Source organism: Rhagoletis zephyria, unplaced genomic scaffold (assembly GCF_001687245.7).
Source record: "Rhagoletis zephyria isolate East Lansing unplaced genomic scaffold, Rhagoletis_zephyria_1.1 Rzeph_scaffold_01096, whole genome shotgun sequence".
Lineage (NCBI taxonomy): Eukaryota > Metazoa > Arthropoda > Insecta > Diptera > Tephritidae > Rhagoletis > Rhagoletis zephyria.
In genome coordinates, this window is record NW_016158180.1 from 95,623 (window position 1) to 114,527 (window position 18,905).

General features: G+C 36.9%; 2 protein-coding genes across 3 annotated transcripts in view; one reads left to right on the forward strand and one right to left on the reverse strand.

Moving 5' to 3' along the window:
- The window catches only part of LOC108362764 (uncharacterized), a 16,511-nt gene extending 12,002 nt beyond the window's left edge, over positions 1 to 4,509 (forward strand). The window contains exons 2-4 of the mRNA XM_017615901.1: positions 3,325 to 3,591; positions 3,662 to 3,802; positions 3,873 to 4,509. Of these exons, the coding sequence (XP_017471390.1) occupies positions 3,325 to 3,591; positions 3,662 to 3,802; positions 3,873 to 4,363 (899 nt within the window). The 3' untranslated portion in view covers positions 4,364 to 4,509. The remainder of the gene's footprint in view (positions 1 to 3,324; positions 3,592 to 3,661; positions 3,803 to 3,872) is intronic.
- The window catches only part of fon (fondue), a 37,010-nt gene continuing 22,491 nt past the window's right edge, over positions 4,387 to 18,905 (reverse strand). The window contains exons 2-7 of one of the 2 annotated variants that reach the window (XM_017615899.1): positions 13,151 to 13,166; positions 13,064 to 13,081; positions 12,775 to 12,849; positions 5,337 to 6,352; positions 4,736 to 5,271; positions 4,387 to 4,678 (exon numbers count right to left, since the gene is read on the reverse strand). In XM_017615899.1, the coding sequence (XP_017471388.1) occupies positions 4,526 to 4,678; positions 4,736 to 5,271; positions 5,337 to 6,352; positions 12,775 to 12,849; positions 13,064 to 13,081; positions 13,151 to 13,166 (1,814 nt within the window). In that variant the 3' untranslated portion in view covers positions 4,387 to 4,525. The remainder of the gene's footprint in view (positions 4,679 to 4,735; positions 5,272 to 5,336; positions 6,353 to 12,774; positions 12,850 to 13,063; positions 13,082 to 13,150; positions 13,167 to 18,905) is intronic. The other variant, XM_017615900.1, reaches the window with a different exon arrangement.

Consider the following 18,905-nt stretch of genomic DNA (forward strand, 5'->3'; position numbering starts at 1 on the left):
CAATTCTCAGAAAAAATTGATCATATATGCTAATATATGCTAAAAAGCTACCTACGTACCGAATTTTAAGCAAATCGGACCGTAAATACGATTTTTGCGAATAGACCGGTCCCTGGTCCACCTACCCGAAAAAAGTAAATTTTTTTTAGCCTAAAACATGGTGGTTACCGAAAGCTATTTATGTACAAAATTTCATGAAGATCGGACCAGCCGTTCGCGAGATTACCTGTTACAAAAAAAGGGACTTCGCTTTATATAATTAGTATAGATTTGCAGATTAAAATGTCCAGCTTGCGCAACTTTATTATTTGTAGCTATTATTCAGGCACGGTTGCGAATATTGCACAGTTCAATATGCAGTGGTCTAGACATGAAATGGCGTGATTCTTTAAATTTTTACATTACGTAATTCATAGTTCTTAAGCTTTTAAGATGATGGAACCCTTACTAAACACTATTAATTTTATGGAACCCCACATCAAATTACTAAAAATCAAAGGCATTGCAATTTATATATGAATAAAAACTTTTACTAGAAATAGTATACATACTTTAAATTTTAATGTAAAGAATGAAACTGTTTCACTGTTATTAATTATTGTATAAACAAGTAATTTTTAAGCAAAAAACCAAAACGACTTGAATTCTCATTTAAAAATTTAAGATTATCGTTAATTTCTTCATGATCCGATGATCAGATTTAAACCAAATTAATATGGGTCCACCTGTTAGGTAACACCTTTCCTATAAAAAAATAATTGTAGAAATCGGCTAACGTGGTCTAAAGTCACGCTGTAACATACATAAAAAAATAAAAAATAAATATTCCGACGAATTGATAACCTTTCCCTTTTTTGTGAAGTCGGTTAAATAGTAGTTCGATATAATGTCTGAAAATTGTATGCGTTTTTCTAATTTCGACCTGGATTTGTTTTTTGTATAAGTGTAAGCTGAAAACCCGGTTGATAGAGTACGTTAGGATGACCTTTTTAGCGACTTCATGATATTTACTCTTAATACTAACCCAAAACTCTTTCAGAGACACAGATTCAAATGTGTGTTTCAATGTGGAAGTACTCTGAAAATCTATGAATGCTTCGTAAATGGATTTTGTACCAAACCAATATTACTACTACCATCCGAAAAATAATCTGAAGAAGATTTCAGGTGATTTACCAAGTGCCCAGTTATGACATTTCACATTTTATTTGCCAATTCATCGCGTTCCTTGTAGAAAGTTGTATACATATAACCCTTGGGCTACAGCGGCAAACAACACATACCAGTTAGAAAAAATAGCAAGCTATCAAGCGCAAGCTCAACGCTCTTATGTAGGTATGACACTCAGTACGGCAATCACACTAACTACGAGTACATATGTATACTTGAAAGTAGATAATTGCGTGTCGGTCAAGCTGTTTATAGAACTTTTCTTTCTGTGTGCAACCCAAAACGACCGCCGCGCTTATTCATACCAAATTAATTTCGTGGAACCCCGGTGACTTTTCTACGGTAGCCTTGGGTTCCGCGGAACCCACTTTAAGAAGCTCTGATGTAATTAAGGCCAAACTATAATTTAGTCAAGTGTATACCTCATTTTCACTGAGATCATTACTTGTTATATTATAACGCAGTACTTTTTTTCGAATAAAATTTAAAACAGTTGGTCATACAACATGTAATTAAGTATTTCGTTTGTATTTTTATTATGCTCAACGCAAGCTGAAGAATGTGACTTCGACAGTAAGTAATTAACCCCTGCGCGTTACGGAACACATTTGAAAACATCGACTCATTCAATTAATTTCTCAGTTTACCTACTTTGTCCAAATGAAAATCGGGAGGTTTTCGCGCTCCTTAATCTCTGCGTAGTCAGCTTATGCTTTATATTCCCGATTGATGGCTTCTGGATTTTACATCTCGGCTTCAGGAAATAAAATTATTCATAAGAAAATAGTGCCGAAAATCAATCGATTGTTCTTCAAGTGCCGGCTGCTTCCGAAAGGGCCGAAAATGGCACAATACACACCCATTTTCCATCACTGAAAGAAACTATAACAAGTAAAGAAGTATAAGTTCGGGCGAAACCGAATTTTATATACCCGGCGCAGGTATCAACTAATGTCGTTCCAACTTTCTTTAAACTATCTAAAAGTCTATAGCAGTCTTATTTATTGTTGAGATTGTTGTAAATATTAACTTGAAGTAAATTAGCGTCCTCAGTTATTGAAATATCCGAGTTTTCGCATATCTAAAATTTACCGTTATACGGGAAGAGAGTGTAATTTTAGTCCGATTTGAATAATTTTCAACAAATTGCTATTCCGTACCAAGGTTATTAAGTGCACCGAGTTTGGTGGAAATTGATGAATCGGTTACCGAGATACACATTTGTGGTCATAAGTAGGCGGCGCCACGCCCATTATCCAAAAATATGATATTCTAATTTTCTGCTAAGTGGTTATTGCAATCACCGATTTTAAGTGAATTAGCTCAAGTATTTACTGATTTATCGCAGTTTTCGTGTTTCTGTAAATTACCGTTATATGGCAGGTGCCCGATTTCAAAGATTTTCAACAGATTTCTTAGCTAGACCCTACCCAAGCCTCGTACAGAGCTTGGTAAGGATTGATGAAGCGGCTACTGAGGTACAGCATTTCATCATAAGTGGGCGGGGTCACGCCCATTTTCCAAAAATTTCATAACACTTATTTTTTGCCCATTTCGCCCATTTTCAATACCAACCTACCTTGGATAAAGGGAAATCTACATACCAAATTTGCTCGAGTTATCGTGTACACGGACAGACGGACGCACGGACGGACAGACAGACTTGGCTTAATCGACTTCTCTTCATTCTGATCATTTATGTATACATTTGTCCATATCTATAACGGTTACAAACAACCGTTATGCGAACCAAGTTAATATACCCTTGTGCACAAGTGCGCTCGGTTATAAAAGATTAATTAAGAAAAATCAAAACCAGAAAAAAAACTTTGACGGGTGAGTCAAGGAAATATTTTTTGTCACTCGCTCCTCGGTCCCAAAATTGTTACCATATGATTGAATCTTTTTTTCGATTTGAGTTATTATTCTTACAAGCTTTAAAATTTTCAATAAAAAAATTTTGGAAAATTCGAAAATTTCGAGTTAATTCGTTCACGTCTATTATAATCCGAAATATTCATTTGCTCGTTCACGACTGGTATGATTCGAGCCCAGCTCTCATAAAGTACAGGTTTATTCTTTTTACCTTTTCTCGATTTAACCAACTTCTGCAAATTGACACATTTTTATTTCTGTTCTCTGATTTAAAATTAGCCCAAGCAAACAAAGTGTCACCCAAGTTGGATTTTGACGACCCGGAGAATAAAAATAATTCAGATGTGCCCTTAGAGCCTGGCACAGGACAAGGTAGCAGGGTGGACGATAATCAAAGTAGAAGCGGCTCAGATGGTGGAACCAACGAACGAGGTAGCGATACAGCAACCAGAACTAACAGCGGTGCTGCTGGAGGTGGTAAATCTGGACCGAAAATACATGGCGTGCGAGTGACTGTTGATACGGGTGACGCACAAAAATCCAAAGGTTATTAATTTCAGAAATTAATTTGTAGGTAATTTCAAGAAGATTAATTCAAATATTTACCGCCATTTAGAGAACACTGAAAGTGTGGAAATAACTGATGTGGGGAAGCATAAGAAGCGTGTTGGCATTCATACTGATATAACATTCGAAATATCCACCGATGGAGACAGTGACGGCAATGGGACGAGTTCAGCGCAAGATGGTGACAAAGGTTGGTTCAGTTCAGAAAACACAATTTGCTTTTGTCTTATGTGTACCAAAATAATTAGCTTTTCCATTAGAGGACGCCAGTGTACCCATATTTAAGGGGCGCAGTGGACCCACGCATAAAACGCGCAATCCACAGGACCACAAAAGCCAATGGAATCAGAATTCATCTGAACGACGCAGTTATGGAGACAGCGGTCAAGGAACAGGTCCAGCTTACTACTACCCACAGTATTACCCAAATAATGTGCCGGTTTATGTTTCCACTGATAATAGTAGGGGTGGAAATGGGGGAACGGCCCATAGGCGAGGTGATGGCTGGAACAGCTATATACCCTGGTCTAACGTTTGGACCACAGAGCGTAACTATAACGAACAATATCAACCCAACACTGTCGCTGGACATAGGGTGCCTAGCTGGAAGCCCTGCTATTGCATGACCTCTGTGGTGGATAACAGACGGCGAAGAGAATATAGTCGTGGCCTAGGAGTGGTACCTCAACCCACCAGTCCAATCATTAAAGTGGTCGATGCAAAATTTAAAAAACCTTTCTTACAAAGATAATTTCCTAAGTCCAAAACATCGAATTACAACTTATTTAAATTAAAAGTTTTTCTTTACTTTCTGAAGTAATATTTTTATGTTAGCGTTGAAATAAAAGACGCAGATTGTCTTAGCGTAAAGAACACATTAAAGTATTTTAAGTTTATGAAATCGAAACGGTTTTTAGGTATGAAGACTGTAGCTGCTGACCTTGCCGTTGTCGTCGAGCGTCGTTGTGGCAGCCTTGTAGCCAACACGCTGGCCATTAATGTCATAGTTTTCGCTTTCACCAGTTGACAGTTCCTTATAGTTTTTAACTTGCCCATCGGGTCCGAACTGCGATGAAAAACTTGTATGCTTAAATGCTCACCTACGTATGTAATAAATACTTACCTCAGATTGCGAGGACCACTTAGAAGCCTTCTCCCAAGACTTATTCTTGTAACCAGCACCGGAGCCTGCTAAGCCTGCTGAAAGTCCCAGATTGCTGCCATAGCCTGCCGACAAGTCAGACAACTGACCACCACCGGTGCGAACACCGCCAACACCAATATCCTGGGCTTGAGCCTTTGCCAATCGCTCAGACTCAGAAATGTAATGATGTAAGCCCGATGCACCGACGCCTACACCTGAGGATAAGCCTGAGTTTGCGCCAAATGCAGATTCTGCACCAAAAGATGAACCAAATTTGGAGTTAAAGCTGGACTCAGTCCCGAATTGTGACCCGAATTTCGACTGAGCTCCATATTGAACGCCCTGAGTAAGTGCGGCATTAGTACCGGCACCGAAATCACTAAGTGCGCTCAAACCGTTCTGCGCTCCAAAACTACTATGCGCACCAAAACCATGATGGGCGTTAAAGCCGCTCTGAGAACCGAAACGGCTTTGTCCGCCGTAACCCGAATTAGCTGCTGTTAGAGCGCTGGAACCTGAAATGTGATGATATTAAGGTAGATCAAATCATTTTCTGCGTTTGGTTAGCTGTAAGCCTTACCGTGTCCACCTGCACCCAAGTAGGATGTTTGACCAGTTATAAGTGCGCCACTTAATAGGTTGTTGAGTTGAGAAGCCACGTTCGAGGAAGCTGAGTGTTGAACGTATGACGAGTGGGTGCCACCGGCAGCTGGGACAATCACCTGCGGTTGTGCCGAAGTAGTAACTTTACGGTACTTAAGGTAAGACTCTTGACCACTAGCTGGAGCGGTGTATTGGATGGCAGGCAGCGCCTTGCTCTGCGTGCGGCGTTCCTCATGATGCACGTAGTTCTCTGAACCGCCACTGGGCACAGTGTACTGAATAACAGGTTGGGCCTGTACGCGACGTTCTTCGTGGTGGTAGTAGTTTTCAGACCCACCAGCTGGTGCCGTATATTGGAAGACAGGCTGACTCTGAACACGGCGTTCTTCGTGGTGAACATAGCTTTCGTGACCACCCGATGGCGCGTATGTCACAATCGGGGCTGCGGTTTGGGTTTGTACGCGACGTTCCTCGTGGTGTACGTAGTTCTCAGCACCAGCGACAGGTGCAGTGTATGTAATAACGGGTTGGCTCTCAGTGCGACGTTCCTCATGATGCACATAGCTTTCGTGACCACCAGCGGCACCACCTGATACAACTATTTCGGGGACAACTTGCTGCTGGACACTTTCAGATTGTTCTGTGAAACTGCTTGATGCACTACCAGAAGTTACGGGTATAACTACAGAAGCACCATTGCTGGCACCACTAGCGAAATTCGAATTGGCACCAAATGAAGCAGAGCTACCAAAGTTGGCCGAGTGAGTGGCACCAAACGAGGCAGCGCTGTTGCTAGAGGCACCGAAAGATGAACCACTTGCCAATTCAGCGGCAGAAAGGCCGGATAAGCCAGAAGAACTTGAGAGGCCAGATGAACTTTGAAGACCAGTGTAGCCACCGCCACTGCTACCGTAGCCACTGCTGCCACTTGAAAGTCCGACTGTACCGACTCCTCCATAGGAACCGACTTCTTCGAATGAAGCCTGGTGTTGACTAGAAATTAAAATCTTAAGGTTATAGAAGGACATAAAACAAAAGCTGGGGTTTTTAATCTACTATAAGAATCGGTAAAAAAGTAAAATTAGATTTTTTCAACCCGTTGATCCTTTTTAATTTAATTCGTATAAGTCAAATTTGATTCTGTAGAATTTTCAGTTAAAAATTCACCAAAAATGTGGTTAGCCCATCGAAGATATCGAGGGAAAACATAGCTCTACATAAAGCCTCTATCGGTATTCGGCCATTCTGCAATCAAAGAAAATTAACTGCGGTTTTTATAACTTTAGAAATGTTATTTTTTGATTGACGCTGTAACCGCCTAAAAGATTTTGGCCTACTTTTGAAATTTTCTCTGGTTATATTACTAAAAGAATTTTATGTAATGAAGTAAGTACAAAACATATCCACTTGGGAAGTAAGGATCTGAAATTGAAGCGTTTTTGTTTTCCACGTAAGTTTTTTGACTATGCGCGTATAACTTAGGAGGATTCCACATGTAATTCTAAGCCAAATTGCGAACATAGGTTTCGAAGAAAATGTGAAAACTTTCACTGTTGCACCCTCTGATGGAAGTTTTGAGAAAAAGATAAGTGCAGAAATGGATTCCTCATACCATAAAAAAGGTCTTATAAAATGTTTTTGTACAAAATTTAAGCACTTCTTTACGACACTACAGCAAAATGCTAAGAAACCTATCTTCGCAATTTGGCAAATTCCAAATTGATTTTAGACCCATGATTTATTCGGCAAATTTTCTTAGAATTACACATAGAATCCTTCTGTGCTATACACGCATAGTTGACAAAATCTCCCACAGGAATTGACCCACCCTAATGGAAATACATTAGCGTGCACCGCACAATGTGGAATCCTATCTTCCGAATTATGGCCGTCAAAAAGCTGTTGTTGGAGCTTGGGAGGAGGGGATGTCCGGTTATTGCCTATGCGGGTTTTATATTGCAAGGTGCATTTCTAAATAACCTTCACTTGATCTTATGGTGATTAAATGTTCCACAATCACCTCATATTCGCTAGGAAATAGAAGATATCGCACGCGACTTTTACCTCGATTGGAAGCGTTCGTCTTGCAATTCCCACTGGAATCAAGCACTTTGGCGTTGGTTTATACAGAGCATATGTAGATAACAAACCTTCTTCTACTTATTACCAACTGAAGATAAACAGTGATTGATCTGCCTTTAACAATTAAAGTTATAGCATATCAGATCAAAATATGAATGCTCTTAGAAGATGAATCTCTCTCTATCTGATCATCAGTTCATTGAATTTTGGATAGGTATTGATACTTATCAGTTTCTAAAAGGTTGGAGTTCTCGGAAGGTGAACTAAACAAACTTCGTAAGAGGTCCAATAGCGTGTTAGAATTTCGAAAATAAGAAGAAATATATGATGCTTCAATTAGTTCTAAGTCAAACCATCCCAGCCAGCAGAGAAACGTACTTTTAGCCAAAAGTGAAGTTTTCGTACATTTTTCGTATCCGGAAACGTTCAGAAAACGATTTCCATATTTGTTTACTTTTCGTATCCAAAAAATGTCATCATCTTGTTTGAAAACTAAAATTTTAAAATATTTGTTCAAACTGAGCATTTGAAAACATGTATGTATACGTATTCGCCAGTAGCTGAGTGTGCAGTGAGTGTTAGCTTTCAAGAGGTCCCAGGCTCGAATTCCGTCAGAAGCAACACATTAAAATTATTTGTTCAAATTGAAATAATTGCTGAATCTTAAAATTGTTTTTTGTTTGGTTTCCAGTAACTATGAAAAAGTTTCTGTGAAGTTCATAATAAAATTGTTTTCAACGAAAAATTTGATCAGACAAATTTCAGGAAAACAGCCCAAAGCGCTTCCGTTTTACTAACATTTTCGATAGTTTTCTGGGAGAATTGATCTTAAAAACGTCGGAAAACGGAATCGGAAAACGGATGAAACATCAGGTTTTTGTACGAAATTATTTCCATTTTCGGATACGTTTCCAGATATTTTGCTGGCTGGGATGTTATTTGGTCACACACATGTAAACACATTCTTAAATCGAATTTAAACTTCTAACCATGCAACCATAAATCACAATTTGAATGCGAGTTAAAGCATAGACAGACGGCAAAGTTGATCCGGATTAACGCCGCAATTGATCTGATCAAAACTGTGCTTTGACAGATGGCAGTAATGCAGATTAACGAGCCGCGAGGTCGTAGGTTCGAGTCCCACGGCCAGTAGAATATTCATTTAATTTTTTTTATTGATTCAATTATAACTTCTATATTTTTTAAGTTGTTTTTAGTTAGTTGTTTTTGACTTTTTTAGTAAACTTAACTCTAACAAGTAAGAAAGTCTAAGTTCGGGCGGAGCCGAACATTAAATACCCGGCGAAAGTATTAAATATATGTTTTTCACCTTTCCGAAGGCCACCGCTACATGGTAAGCCGGGGTGTATCAATTTAGCGTCAAATTAGCGTCCTTAAATTTCGAAATATTGAAGTTTCAAGCATTTCTGAAATTTGCCGTTATATGGAAAGCGGCCGTACTTTTAGTCCGATTTCAATAATTTTCAAGATTTTGCTTTTATGTGGCAAGCACAATAACCATACCGAGTTTGGTACAAATTGGTATAACGGTTACAGAGATACATATATGTGATCATAAGTGGGCGGTGCCACGCCCATTTTTCAAAATTTTATCATAAACGTATTTCCCGGTAATTGTTGGAACCATCAATTTTGAATAAATTAGCTTTAATATTTAATGATTTATCGAAGATTTTGTATTTCTCTAAATTACCGTTATATGGGATGTGGGCGTGGTTATTGTCCGATTTAAAAAAATTTCGGCCATTTGGTACACTGTACCAAGGCCAATAACTGTGCGAAGTTTGGAAGAAATTGGTGAAGCGGTTACCAATATATACACATGTAACCATAAGTGGGCGTGGCTACGCCCATTTTCCAAAAATTTGCAATATTCTTATTTTTCGTCTGAAAATTATTATAAAAAGTTTTCTTATTTCTGGAAATTACCGTTATATGGGGAGTGGGCGCCCATTTTCAATACCAATTTCGTTGAGATATCTCAATTTTTGCTTGAGTTATCGTGTACACGGACGGACGGACAGATAGACATTGCTTAATCGACTTCTCTATTCATTCTGAGCATTTATGTATACATTTGTCAATATCTATCTCGATTCGTTTTGGCTGTTACAAACAACCGTTATGTGAACAAAATTAATATACCCTTGTGCACAAGTGCGCTCGGGTATAAAAATTTAAGTTAACTAATAATAAAATAAAGAATGTGAAATTAAATAAAAAACTAAAATAAAATAAAAAACAGTTGAATATATAAATCAAATAAAATTTAGAAAAATAAAGGAAATAATAAAAACAAAATTTTTTGGCAATCGCTCCAACCGAGGATCGAACCTGGCTACCACTCGGCTACCGCGGATGAAGGAATCGGTCGCTTTATTTGCTCAGTTAGCGTAGAACACAAAGAAACTGGCAAACTAGCATATACATCCACCCTGTCGTCGGTAATGCAGTCACCGAAATAAGTTCTTATTCATTTTAAATTGGAATCCTATTTGAATTAGTATTAGTGACTGTATTACCGATGAAAAGGTATACGTCCATGCTAATTTTGCATTTTCCCTGTATTCTACGCTCTCTGAGTTTTGGTCAGTGTTGTCATCAGTGTTGCCGTTTTAGCCGTTTTCTGGCTAGATTTAGCCGGTTGCGATAGCAAACAGCCGGAGAAATTTCGATTTAGCCGGAAGCCGATTTGTTAGCCGTTTTGCAGAAAAAAATTAGCCGTTTTTAGCCGATTTTGCTATTTGCCTTGTTTTCTTAAATTTCAAATATGTATATATGTTTCCATTTTTGACTAAGCGACCCAAAATCTGTTAGAAATGGCTACTAGCCTTATCGTGGAGAAAATTTTCATATCAGGCAGGGTTGTATGAAATTAGGCCGATTTCGCTTATTTTTATTTTAAACGAAGAAGGGATTTTCTTCATAAAATGTTTGTTATAAATGTCTTAATTTTAAGTGTGAAGTTTTATTCGCAAACTTAGAAAATACGAAATTGTTTCACTGTTAAGACACTTAAGATGCATTTGTGTTTGGATATAATGCCAACAAACAGAATAAATGTTACATGTAGATATTGTCTTCCCAGATAGCGCATATTCAATTCTGCCTAAATTACAAAACATCATTTTTGCCCACTCCCAAAGGTTTAAGGTAAGGGAAAAATTGATATTTTCAAGCACTATGTACACATATGTATTTTTTTAAACAAACTTTTTTGCTGAGAACTTACTTAAATTCCAAAAACCGAATGCCAACTTGAATTAAAGGAACCAACACTGAAGTGTGTCAAAATGAAAATACAAGAGCACAAATTTTTATGTAAAGCAAAACTCTCTGGGAATCCTACGAGACATCTGCCGGTCATATGACCGGTCATCTAAATGGGAGATCTGCAGTCTTTTGGCATCATATTTTACATCAGAATTGAAGGGATTTCTGAAAAATCTGACCAGTTCTTTTGTGTAACTGTGATTTTGCATCCCTTGTCAACATATGGCCTCGGTTGATGTTAACTTAAGGTCGTTGTTTTACTGCCTTAAAATTGAAGGGAAATTTTTACAGCGTTTTTTATGTGTATTGGTTTCTATTTGAGTGTATTGAGAATCGGTCAGTCTGAAAAGGCCTTGTAGCGAGAATTATCACTCAAAATATCAGATAGTAAGAAAAAATGCTCCCAAATTCTCTCTCATGTAGAGAAACTTGCAATTTTCTGTACGAACGCAAATTTGCAAGCTTTTCTGCCAGCTAGTGTCCACGGTTGCATTTCAAACAAAAGAAATTTGTATAGAATTTTTAAAATTCTTTCAGAGGGGCAAAAAACAGGATCTACGTGTATATATCTTGTCAGTCCGACTTTCTTCAACATACGATTCAATTTCTTTGTCGGGTTTACTATATCGACTCTGGTTGAGATTGCATTCCGATTAAGAATACAGTTTTTTTGCCGAGTACCTTTCAAATCATTGGAATTAACTAAATTAATTAAGTAAACAAGTATAAACTTACATTTTTCATTTTAAAATCGCTCCAGTTTTAAATTTCACGAAATTGTTTATTCAAATTATCGTCGACAAAAAATCCAACCATGTACCACAATCAAATGTTTTTCCTAATTGCAAATTCTTGCTGGCAAAATTTTTTCCGACTCGAATTTGTAACTCCTCTCTAAGAAATAGTCTTTTTACTCGTGTTTTATTTAAATAAAACATGTGAAATTTAGTTTAAACATTTTAGCCGTTTTTAGCCGGTTTTATTTGCCAATTTAGCCGGTTCGTCCAAAAAGTTCTGGCAACACTGTTTGGTAAATTTTGAAATGACTACGTCATTAAACCACTTATTCGGTACGGTACAAGCACACCATTTTAGGTGCATTTAGAACGTAGTCAAATATCTTATCGGGAAAATTTATCTTATTTTCTTTGGCATTTCAACGGCTTTTCCAATAACCTCCCTCTTTTGCAAAGGGGCATAAACATTGGTCAAAACATAAGGGCTATTCACCAAATTGAGAAGGTGACCTGGCACTCTGGCAACAGTCGTTGCTTGAGCTAATCTGCTCTTTTGCCAGGTTAGCGGTCCGCGGATGACGCCACCATTATTTTCTACATCGCTGCTGCTGAGTGGCTGAGTGGATGTGGCTGATGAATTGGCGAACTGCGGATCTTTGGAGCCTCTTATTGAGCAAGTAATAGGGCCACACATAGCGAGAACTGTCAGGGCTCTCATAGATAAGGCTTATTTCTGACACTCGCAAAATAACGAAGTATTTCCAGAAAATTCCAAACGGGTGGTGGCGAAATTCCTTCTCAGATAGAGAAGAACAAAGTTATGGCCCTCTTAGGGCTAATAACGGGTAACAATTCATAGGCACGACATACTAACAGATCATCGACGGCCCACTGTGTATATCTTGTTTAGAGCATGATGATCGTTTAGATCACCTCACCACATATCCTTTTTATCCTTTCTCTAAGCTTTGAGCGCAATGGGAACCTATGCCTGTGTGCTTCTAAAATCGTTCTTATGTTTCTGGCCTACCACAATTTCATTACAGTCCATTCCTTCTTAAATTTAATGTAAGTACGCCTTGATCTCACCATTATTATCGTATTCCTACTCTTATGTTATCGATTCCATCACCGAAATAGTTACTGATTGATATCGTTACCGATATATGCATTTATCAATATTTTCTAAATATTTATAGATAATTCTATCGATAAGAGTGTGTTCGTTAAACACCATATCTGTCGATTTCTCTATAGCAATCGGTATGTAAATATCAACATAATTATTTTGAAACATACCCATCAAATCCAGCAGCTACATCTCCCAGATTTTGCTTAGCCTCTTGTACAGTTTGATGATGCTGGCTATAATGTCTAAATTTTGATAAGAAATAAGGTGAATGTATCGAAATCTTAGCTCAAGAACACATTTTTTTAAATAAATTTTGAATGGCTGATAAAAAAACATACATATGTATGTGTGTATGTAATGTATGCATATTCAATAAAAAAAAATTTGTACCAAGCCAATTAGGAATACACATTAATGTATTTACATAAATGATTCCTTCATTGTTAAGGTACTTACAATTTATGGAAATCACGCCTTAAAAGAAAGAGATTAAATGGAAATATAAAATTTTTTTGAGAAAACGAAATCATTGTTTTTTATTACCTGCTAACCAGTTCCTCTGAAAATAAAATGAAATGGGCTTTAATTATTATAAATTTTTTTTGTATGTATGTATGTATTATGTAGGCTCAATGTAGTTACATAAAATGCACGTAGACTTGTAGTTGTACATACCCTGCAAAAACTGCCACTAATTCGGAATGACTCCGGGGGCAATAGAAAAAGGAACATGCGGCTAATGCACTTTTTGATGTATTTATATGGAATGAACGTGTCGCTTTTGTTCGAGTATGTCCATGAAGAGCCTAGTTGTTCCGCTTTATACCCGTATGGGTACAGAAAGCGAATAGTCGCTTTTAAAAATTAAAATAAAATCTTGCACCAGCTGCAATTCGAACCGGGGTGCTCATGCATACGTCGCACATGAATTTTAGTTGACTACATACATATGTAAGTACCTACGTATATTTAAATCGTTAATTGTACCTGTTAGATATGAGTCGGAAACTAATTGATCTCTTTTATGGTGACAGGTAATAAGATCAACGGAAATAAGATCAATTGGCTTTATTTCACACCCTGGTGCGAAATAAAGTCAATTGACATTATTACCTTTTTAGAAACGCAATAAAATCCATTGACAAAATTTCTCTTTCAAACATTATATTTGCTTAGCTTCGCGGCGGCCCGCGTCATTGCAGATAGAGGGTATTAATGAATTCAAGCCCTCGATATTTCACATGTTAACATTTGTAAGTTATTAGAAGCAGGGATTCCAACTTGGCTCAAACCGTGCCATTTGTACCTATTTTACTTCAAATGGCACTTAATTTTTCAATTTGGCACAAAGTGCCAAAATGGCACTTTTGTAAAAAAAATTACATTTCAATACATTTTTGTGAAATCCTTTGCGTGCACTTCTTTTTCTCAACTAAAATTTTCTAATTTGTAAAGGCTATTCAACTGGTTTATCTTATTTTACCATTGCACTTTTGTTTGGAAAATGCAGCTTTATTTTATTGCTAAATGTGAATGATTAAAAGGCAAAAAAAATTACACCTTTTTTGGCACTTTTATTTTTCTATTTGGCACATTTTGGCACTTTTTTATCCTCAATATGGCACCTCATAACTAAGGATAGTTGACAGCCCTGATTGGAAGATTTCTGCTGTGTTTTGGGGCAACAACTTGTCTGCAGTAAAAAAGCATATAATTTGTGTTTCAAAAGTGTGTGAAAACCAATCAATTAACTTATATGATCTCGGTTCCGATACTAAATAATCAATAACTGTTTATATCCGCATTTTGGCACATTGGCTCGTTGAATGTGCCATCTAACAAATAGTGTCGTCATTCTCCTTAGCTGCTTTTAAATGATGTCGTCACAAATTGCTGGCGGATACATGAATACAGTGTAAGAAAATTCTTTTTCTATAATTGTTTCCTTATAGAAAGGTTGGTTTCTTTTCCACCTTAAACATTCCGAATTCGTTCAAAATATGCTAATTTAAAACACAGAATTCTTTCAGTGTTCCTCCGGGGTTTTTGGACATGGGCTGTTTCTTTAATTTAATAGTGTTCGCTTTATTTTTGTGGAAACGAAACATGTTTTGCAAGTTATGGATCATTTCTACACTCTTTCGTCAAATATTTCTCGTATTCCAGCTGTGCGCAGGCGTTTAGTTTTTCGCATTGTGTCTTTACATATTCGTAATTTAAATTTTTTTAATAAAATCAAATGGTGGTAGTTCATGATTGTGTGTGGATTAATATCACAACACTGAGGATTTGGCAATAACCTTTTTCATCTATTAAAAAACAACACTTACGGGGCAATGTTTATTGTAAGAACAACATTTTTTTCTATGAATCGACATACTTTAAGCATTGTTGACGCTATTTCCACTTGAATGAGGAAATAACGTCAATGACTTTATTTCCAAAGTTTTGTTGACTTTATTTCGCTTTTGAAAAGGTAATAATGTCAATTGACTTTATTTCGCACCAGGGTGGGAAATAAAGTCAATTGACCTTATTTCCATTGACCTTATTCCCTGTCACCCTCTTTTATATCCGTAAGAGATGAGTAGATACTAATTTATCTCCAACAAGTAAAGAAGTATAAGTTCGGGCGAAACCGAATTTTATATACCCGACGCAGGTAACAACTAATGTCGTTCCACTTTCTTTAAACTACCTAAAAGTTTATAGCATTCTTATTTATTCTTGGAATTGTTGTAAGTCCTCAGTTATTGAAATATCGGAGTTTTCGTATATCTGAAATTTACCGTTATACGGGAAGAGGGTGCAATTTTTGTCCGATTTGAATAATTTTCAACAAATTGCTTTTCCGTACCAAGGTTATTAAGTGCACCGAGTTTGGTGGAAATTGATGAATCGGTTACCGAAATACACATTTGTGGTCATAAGTGGGCGGCGCCACGCCCATTATCCAAAAATTTATAATATACCAATTTTCTGCTAAGTGTTTATTGCAATCATCGATTTTAAGTGAATAAGCTCAAGTAGTTACTGATTTATCGCAGTTTTCGTGTTTCTGTAAATTTCGGTTATATGGAAGGTGGGCGTGGTTATTGCCCGATTTCAAAGATTTTCAACAGATTTCTTAGCTAGACCGCACCTAAGCCTCGTACCGAGTTTGGTAGGGANTGGTCATAAGTGGGCGGCGCCACGCCCATTATCCAAAAATTTATAATATACCAATTTTCTGCTAAGTGTTTATTGCAATCATCGATTTTAAGTGAATAAGCTCAAGTAGTTACTGATTTATCGCAGTTTTCGTGTTTCTGTAAATTTCGGTTATATGGAAGGTGGGCGTGGTTATTGCCCGATTTCAAAGATTTTCAACAGATTTCTTAGCTAGACCGCACCTAAGCCTCGTACCGAGTTTGGTAGGGATTAATGAAGCGGCTACTGAGATACAGCATTTCATCATAGGTGGGCGGGGTCACGCCCATTTTCCAAAAATTTCATAACAATATTATTTTCTACTAAAATTATACTCCACATACTAATTTTCAAATTTTTTTTTTTAATTTTAAATTTAATTTTTTTTTTCGAAAATACCGTTATATGGGAAGTGGGTGTGGTTACAGTCCGATTTCGCTCATTTGCAATACCAACCTACCTTGGATAAAGGGTAGCCTACACAACAAATTTGGTTGAGAAATCTCAATTTTTTCTCGAGTTATCGTGTACACGGACAGACGTTCGGAAGGACGGACGGATAGACAGACAGGCATGGCTTAATCGACCTCTCTTTTCATTCTGATTCGTCGCACAATTTTTTGCAGGGTATGTAAATTAACCAACATACATATATACATATATATGTACATATGTACCTATTTATGCACGTACATAAAATATTTAAATGTTATTAATTCGCATGAGAAAATAAGATTAAGAACTTATGTCAGTGATAATTGCATAATCTTCTTATTTAATAAAAGTTTTTTAAATGTATAAATTTGTGTAAATATAAATACGTAATAATATAAATTTACATGATCATTTCTAAAGCACCATATAATTAGGTATGTATGTATGTATGTACATTAGTGCGAATCGGTCCCCATACAAAAAAAAAAGTTTTTCCAGTCCACCCCTAGGATTAAAGATATTTTGAAGGCGATCCCAAAAAAATTTTTATTTTTTTTGCCACGCCCCCCCGATGGGCTATTTACTTTTTTTGGCACTACGTCGCCATTTTAAGTCCAATTTTAATGAGCCGTACACCGTTGTTCATGGCTTGGAAGCCGCCACAATTCTTACCTTAATCATTTTTTACTCCGAGGTCAAATTCTAGTAGTGACTGTCGGTTTCTCGTTTCACATCATACCTAAATTCCAATTTTTTTTAGTCTGTCGAAAAGGCCTTTAAATTCTGTGAAACTTTTTCTAAAAAATGATTAAGGTAATAATTGTGGCGGCTTCCAAGCCATGAACAACGGTGTACGGCTCATTAAAATCGGACTTAAAATGGCGACGTAGTGTCAAAAAAAGTAAATAGCCCATCGGGGGGGCGTGGCAAAAAAAAAAAATTTTTTTTGCGATCGCCTTCAAAATATCTTTAATCCTAGGGGTGGACTGGAAAAACTTTTTTTGTCGATCCACCCTAATGTACATTATAGTGTTCCAATTTTTGAATGGGGGAGAAAATGTAATCCCTGAAAACGGGGCCCCCGTTTAGTTTTTTCCTTTCGATATTTGTAACATCTATACCAAATACAGTTTTCTACGACAACCAATACAGGGTGCTCAATAACCTTGAAATGCGCTTCTGGATTGCTATGAAAATGGCAAAAATATTGATGATTTTTATAAAAAGCGACTGTTGCCATGACAACTGAAGCTTGTGATATGTTTTTTAGATAATTTAAATATGAAATATTTTTAGGTTTTTTAACCAATTTGTTGATTAATATATGTATGTACACAATACTTCTAGAGTAAAATATGAGCATAATGAGCATCCTCTAAATTTATACTTAGAAACGCAAAGTTTGGTACCAGCACCTCTTTCGGCAAGAGGAAAACTTGGGGAAGGTGCCCCAAACCCTATCTCGGGAAAACATTTTTTGGACCACTCTAATGTACATTTATACATATGTATGTATATATATACATATACATATCAGTGTACACATGTCGGACTGCGCTTGCATCAGCGCAGCCTGGCATTGCTATCTTTTCAACTTGTCGCAAGGTCAAGAGCTATCAGCAATCAAATGAAATTCAAAAAACTCAAATCAGGTTATGAAGCTTTAAATGTGCTAACAACGTACTTACATACAATGTACATAAATATTTATGTGCATATTATACTAGTCGACAGCCAAAAAAAAGAGGTCATTCATATTTATACTTGAATATTTTTAGGACGCAGATTCCGGATATTGCCTACTTTGTTCAGATAAGGGGTATTCTCCAAATCTTGCAAACCCATTGCACATAGCACGGATTGCATGGATTGCATAACTTGCAAACACACAACAACAAAATACATACATGGGAAACAACATTTCCTAACGCTGCAAATTATGCAACGTCGAAACCCATGTACATACTTTTCAAAATAGCATAGCAAGATAAATGCGACCCTGTGCTAGTTCTTTTGTTGTTGGAATTGCTACATATTTCTCTCATTCCTCTCATCTCGCTCACTTCATTTTTTTTGCTGTCTCTTGTTATTGCATTTGATACATTATTTCGCTGCTGCTACCCATGCATGCTGCCACTTTGCAATGGGGTGCTCTCGTACTCTTCGAAATTTAGAACAGTATTTTTGCATTTCGTGCAATCCTTGCATCGTGCAAGACTGCGAGAATACCCCTATTGATTCTTGGTTTACAAATTATGCAGTTTCCGGTTGCTGAAATTCGGTGGTAGAGCAAGATTTACGGAAAATGCAAAGTTTTGTCATAATAATAACACCGGCACACAAAAAAAAATTTTTGTTCTGTACACCGGACGCCACCTACCTACGGGCATGTTTTTCGACCCGCTGAATCCGAATTTTGAGTTAGTTTTGGCCGGTCACCCCCCAATTTCGAGTAAATTGCAAAAAATCCTAAAAAATAGCGAAAATTTGATGTTTTCGTTACAAAAAAAATTTGTGGATATAGGAAACGCATAATTTTTATGTATTCTGATCCGTTTAATACTAATTTCATATGTACTTAGACAATAAGCCGTTTTATATTCAAGAAAATTGTAAAAAAACCCACAAAAATTGCAAAAATTGCAATAAATCGGGATTATCTTGATAAAAAAAA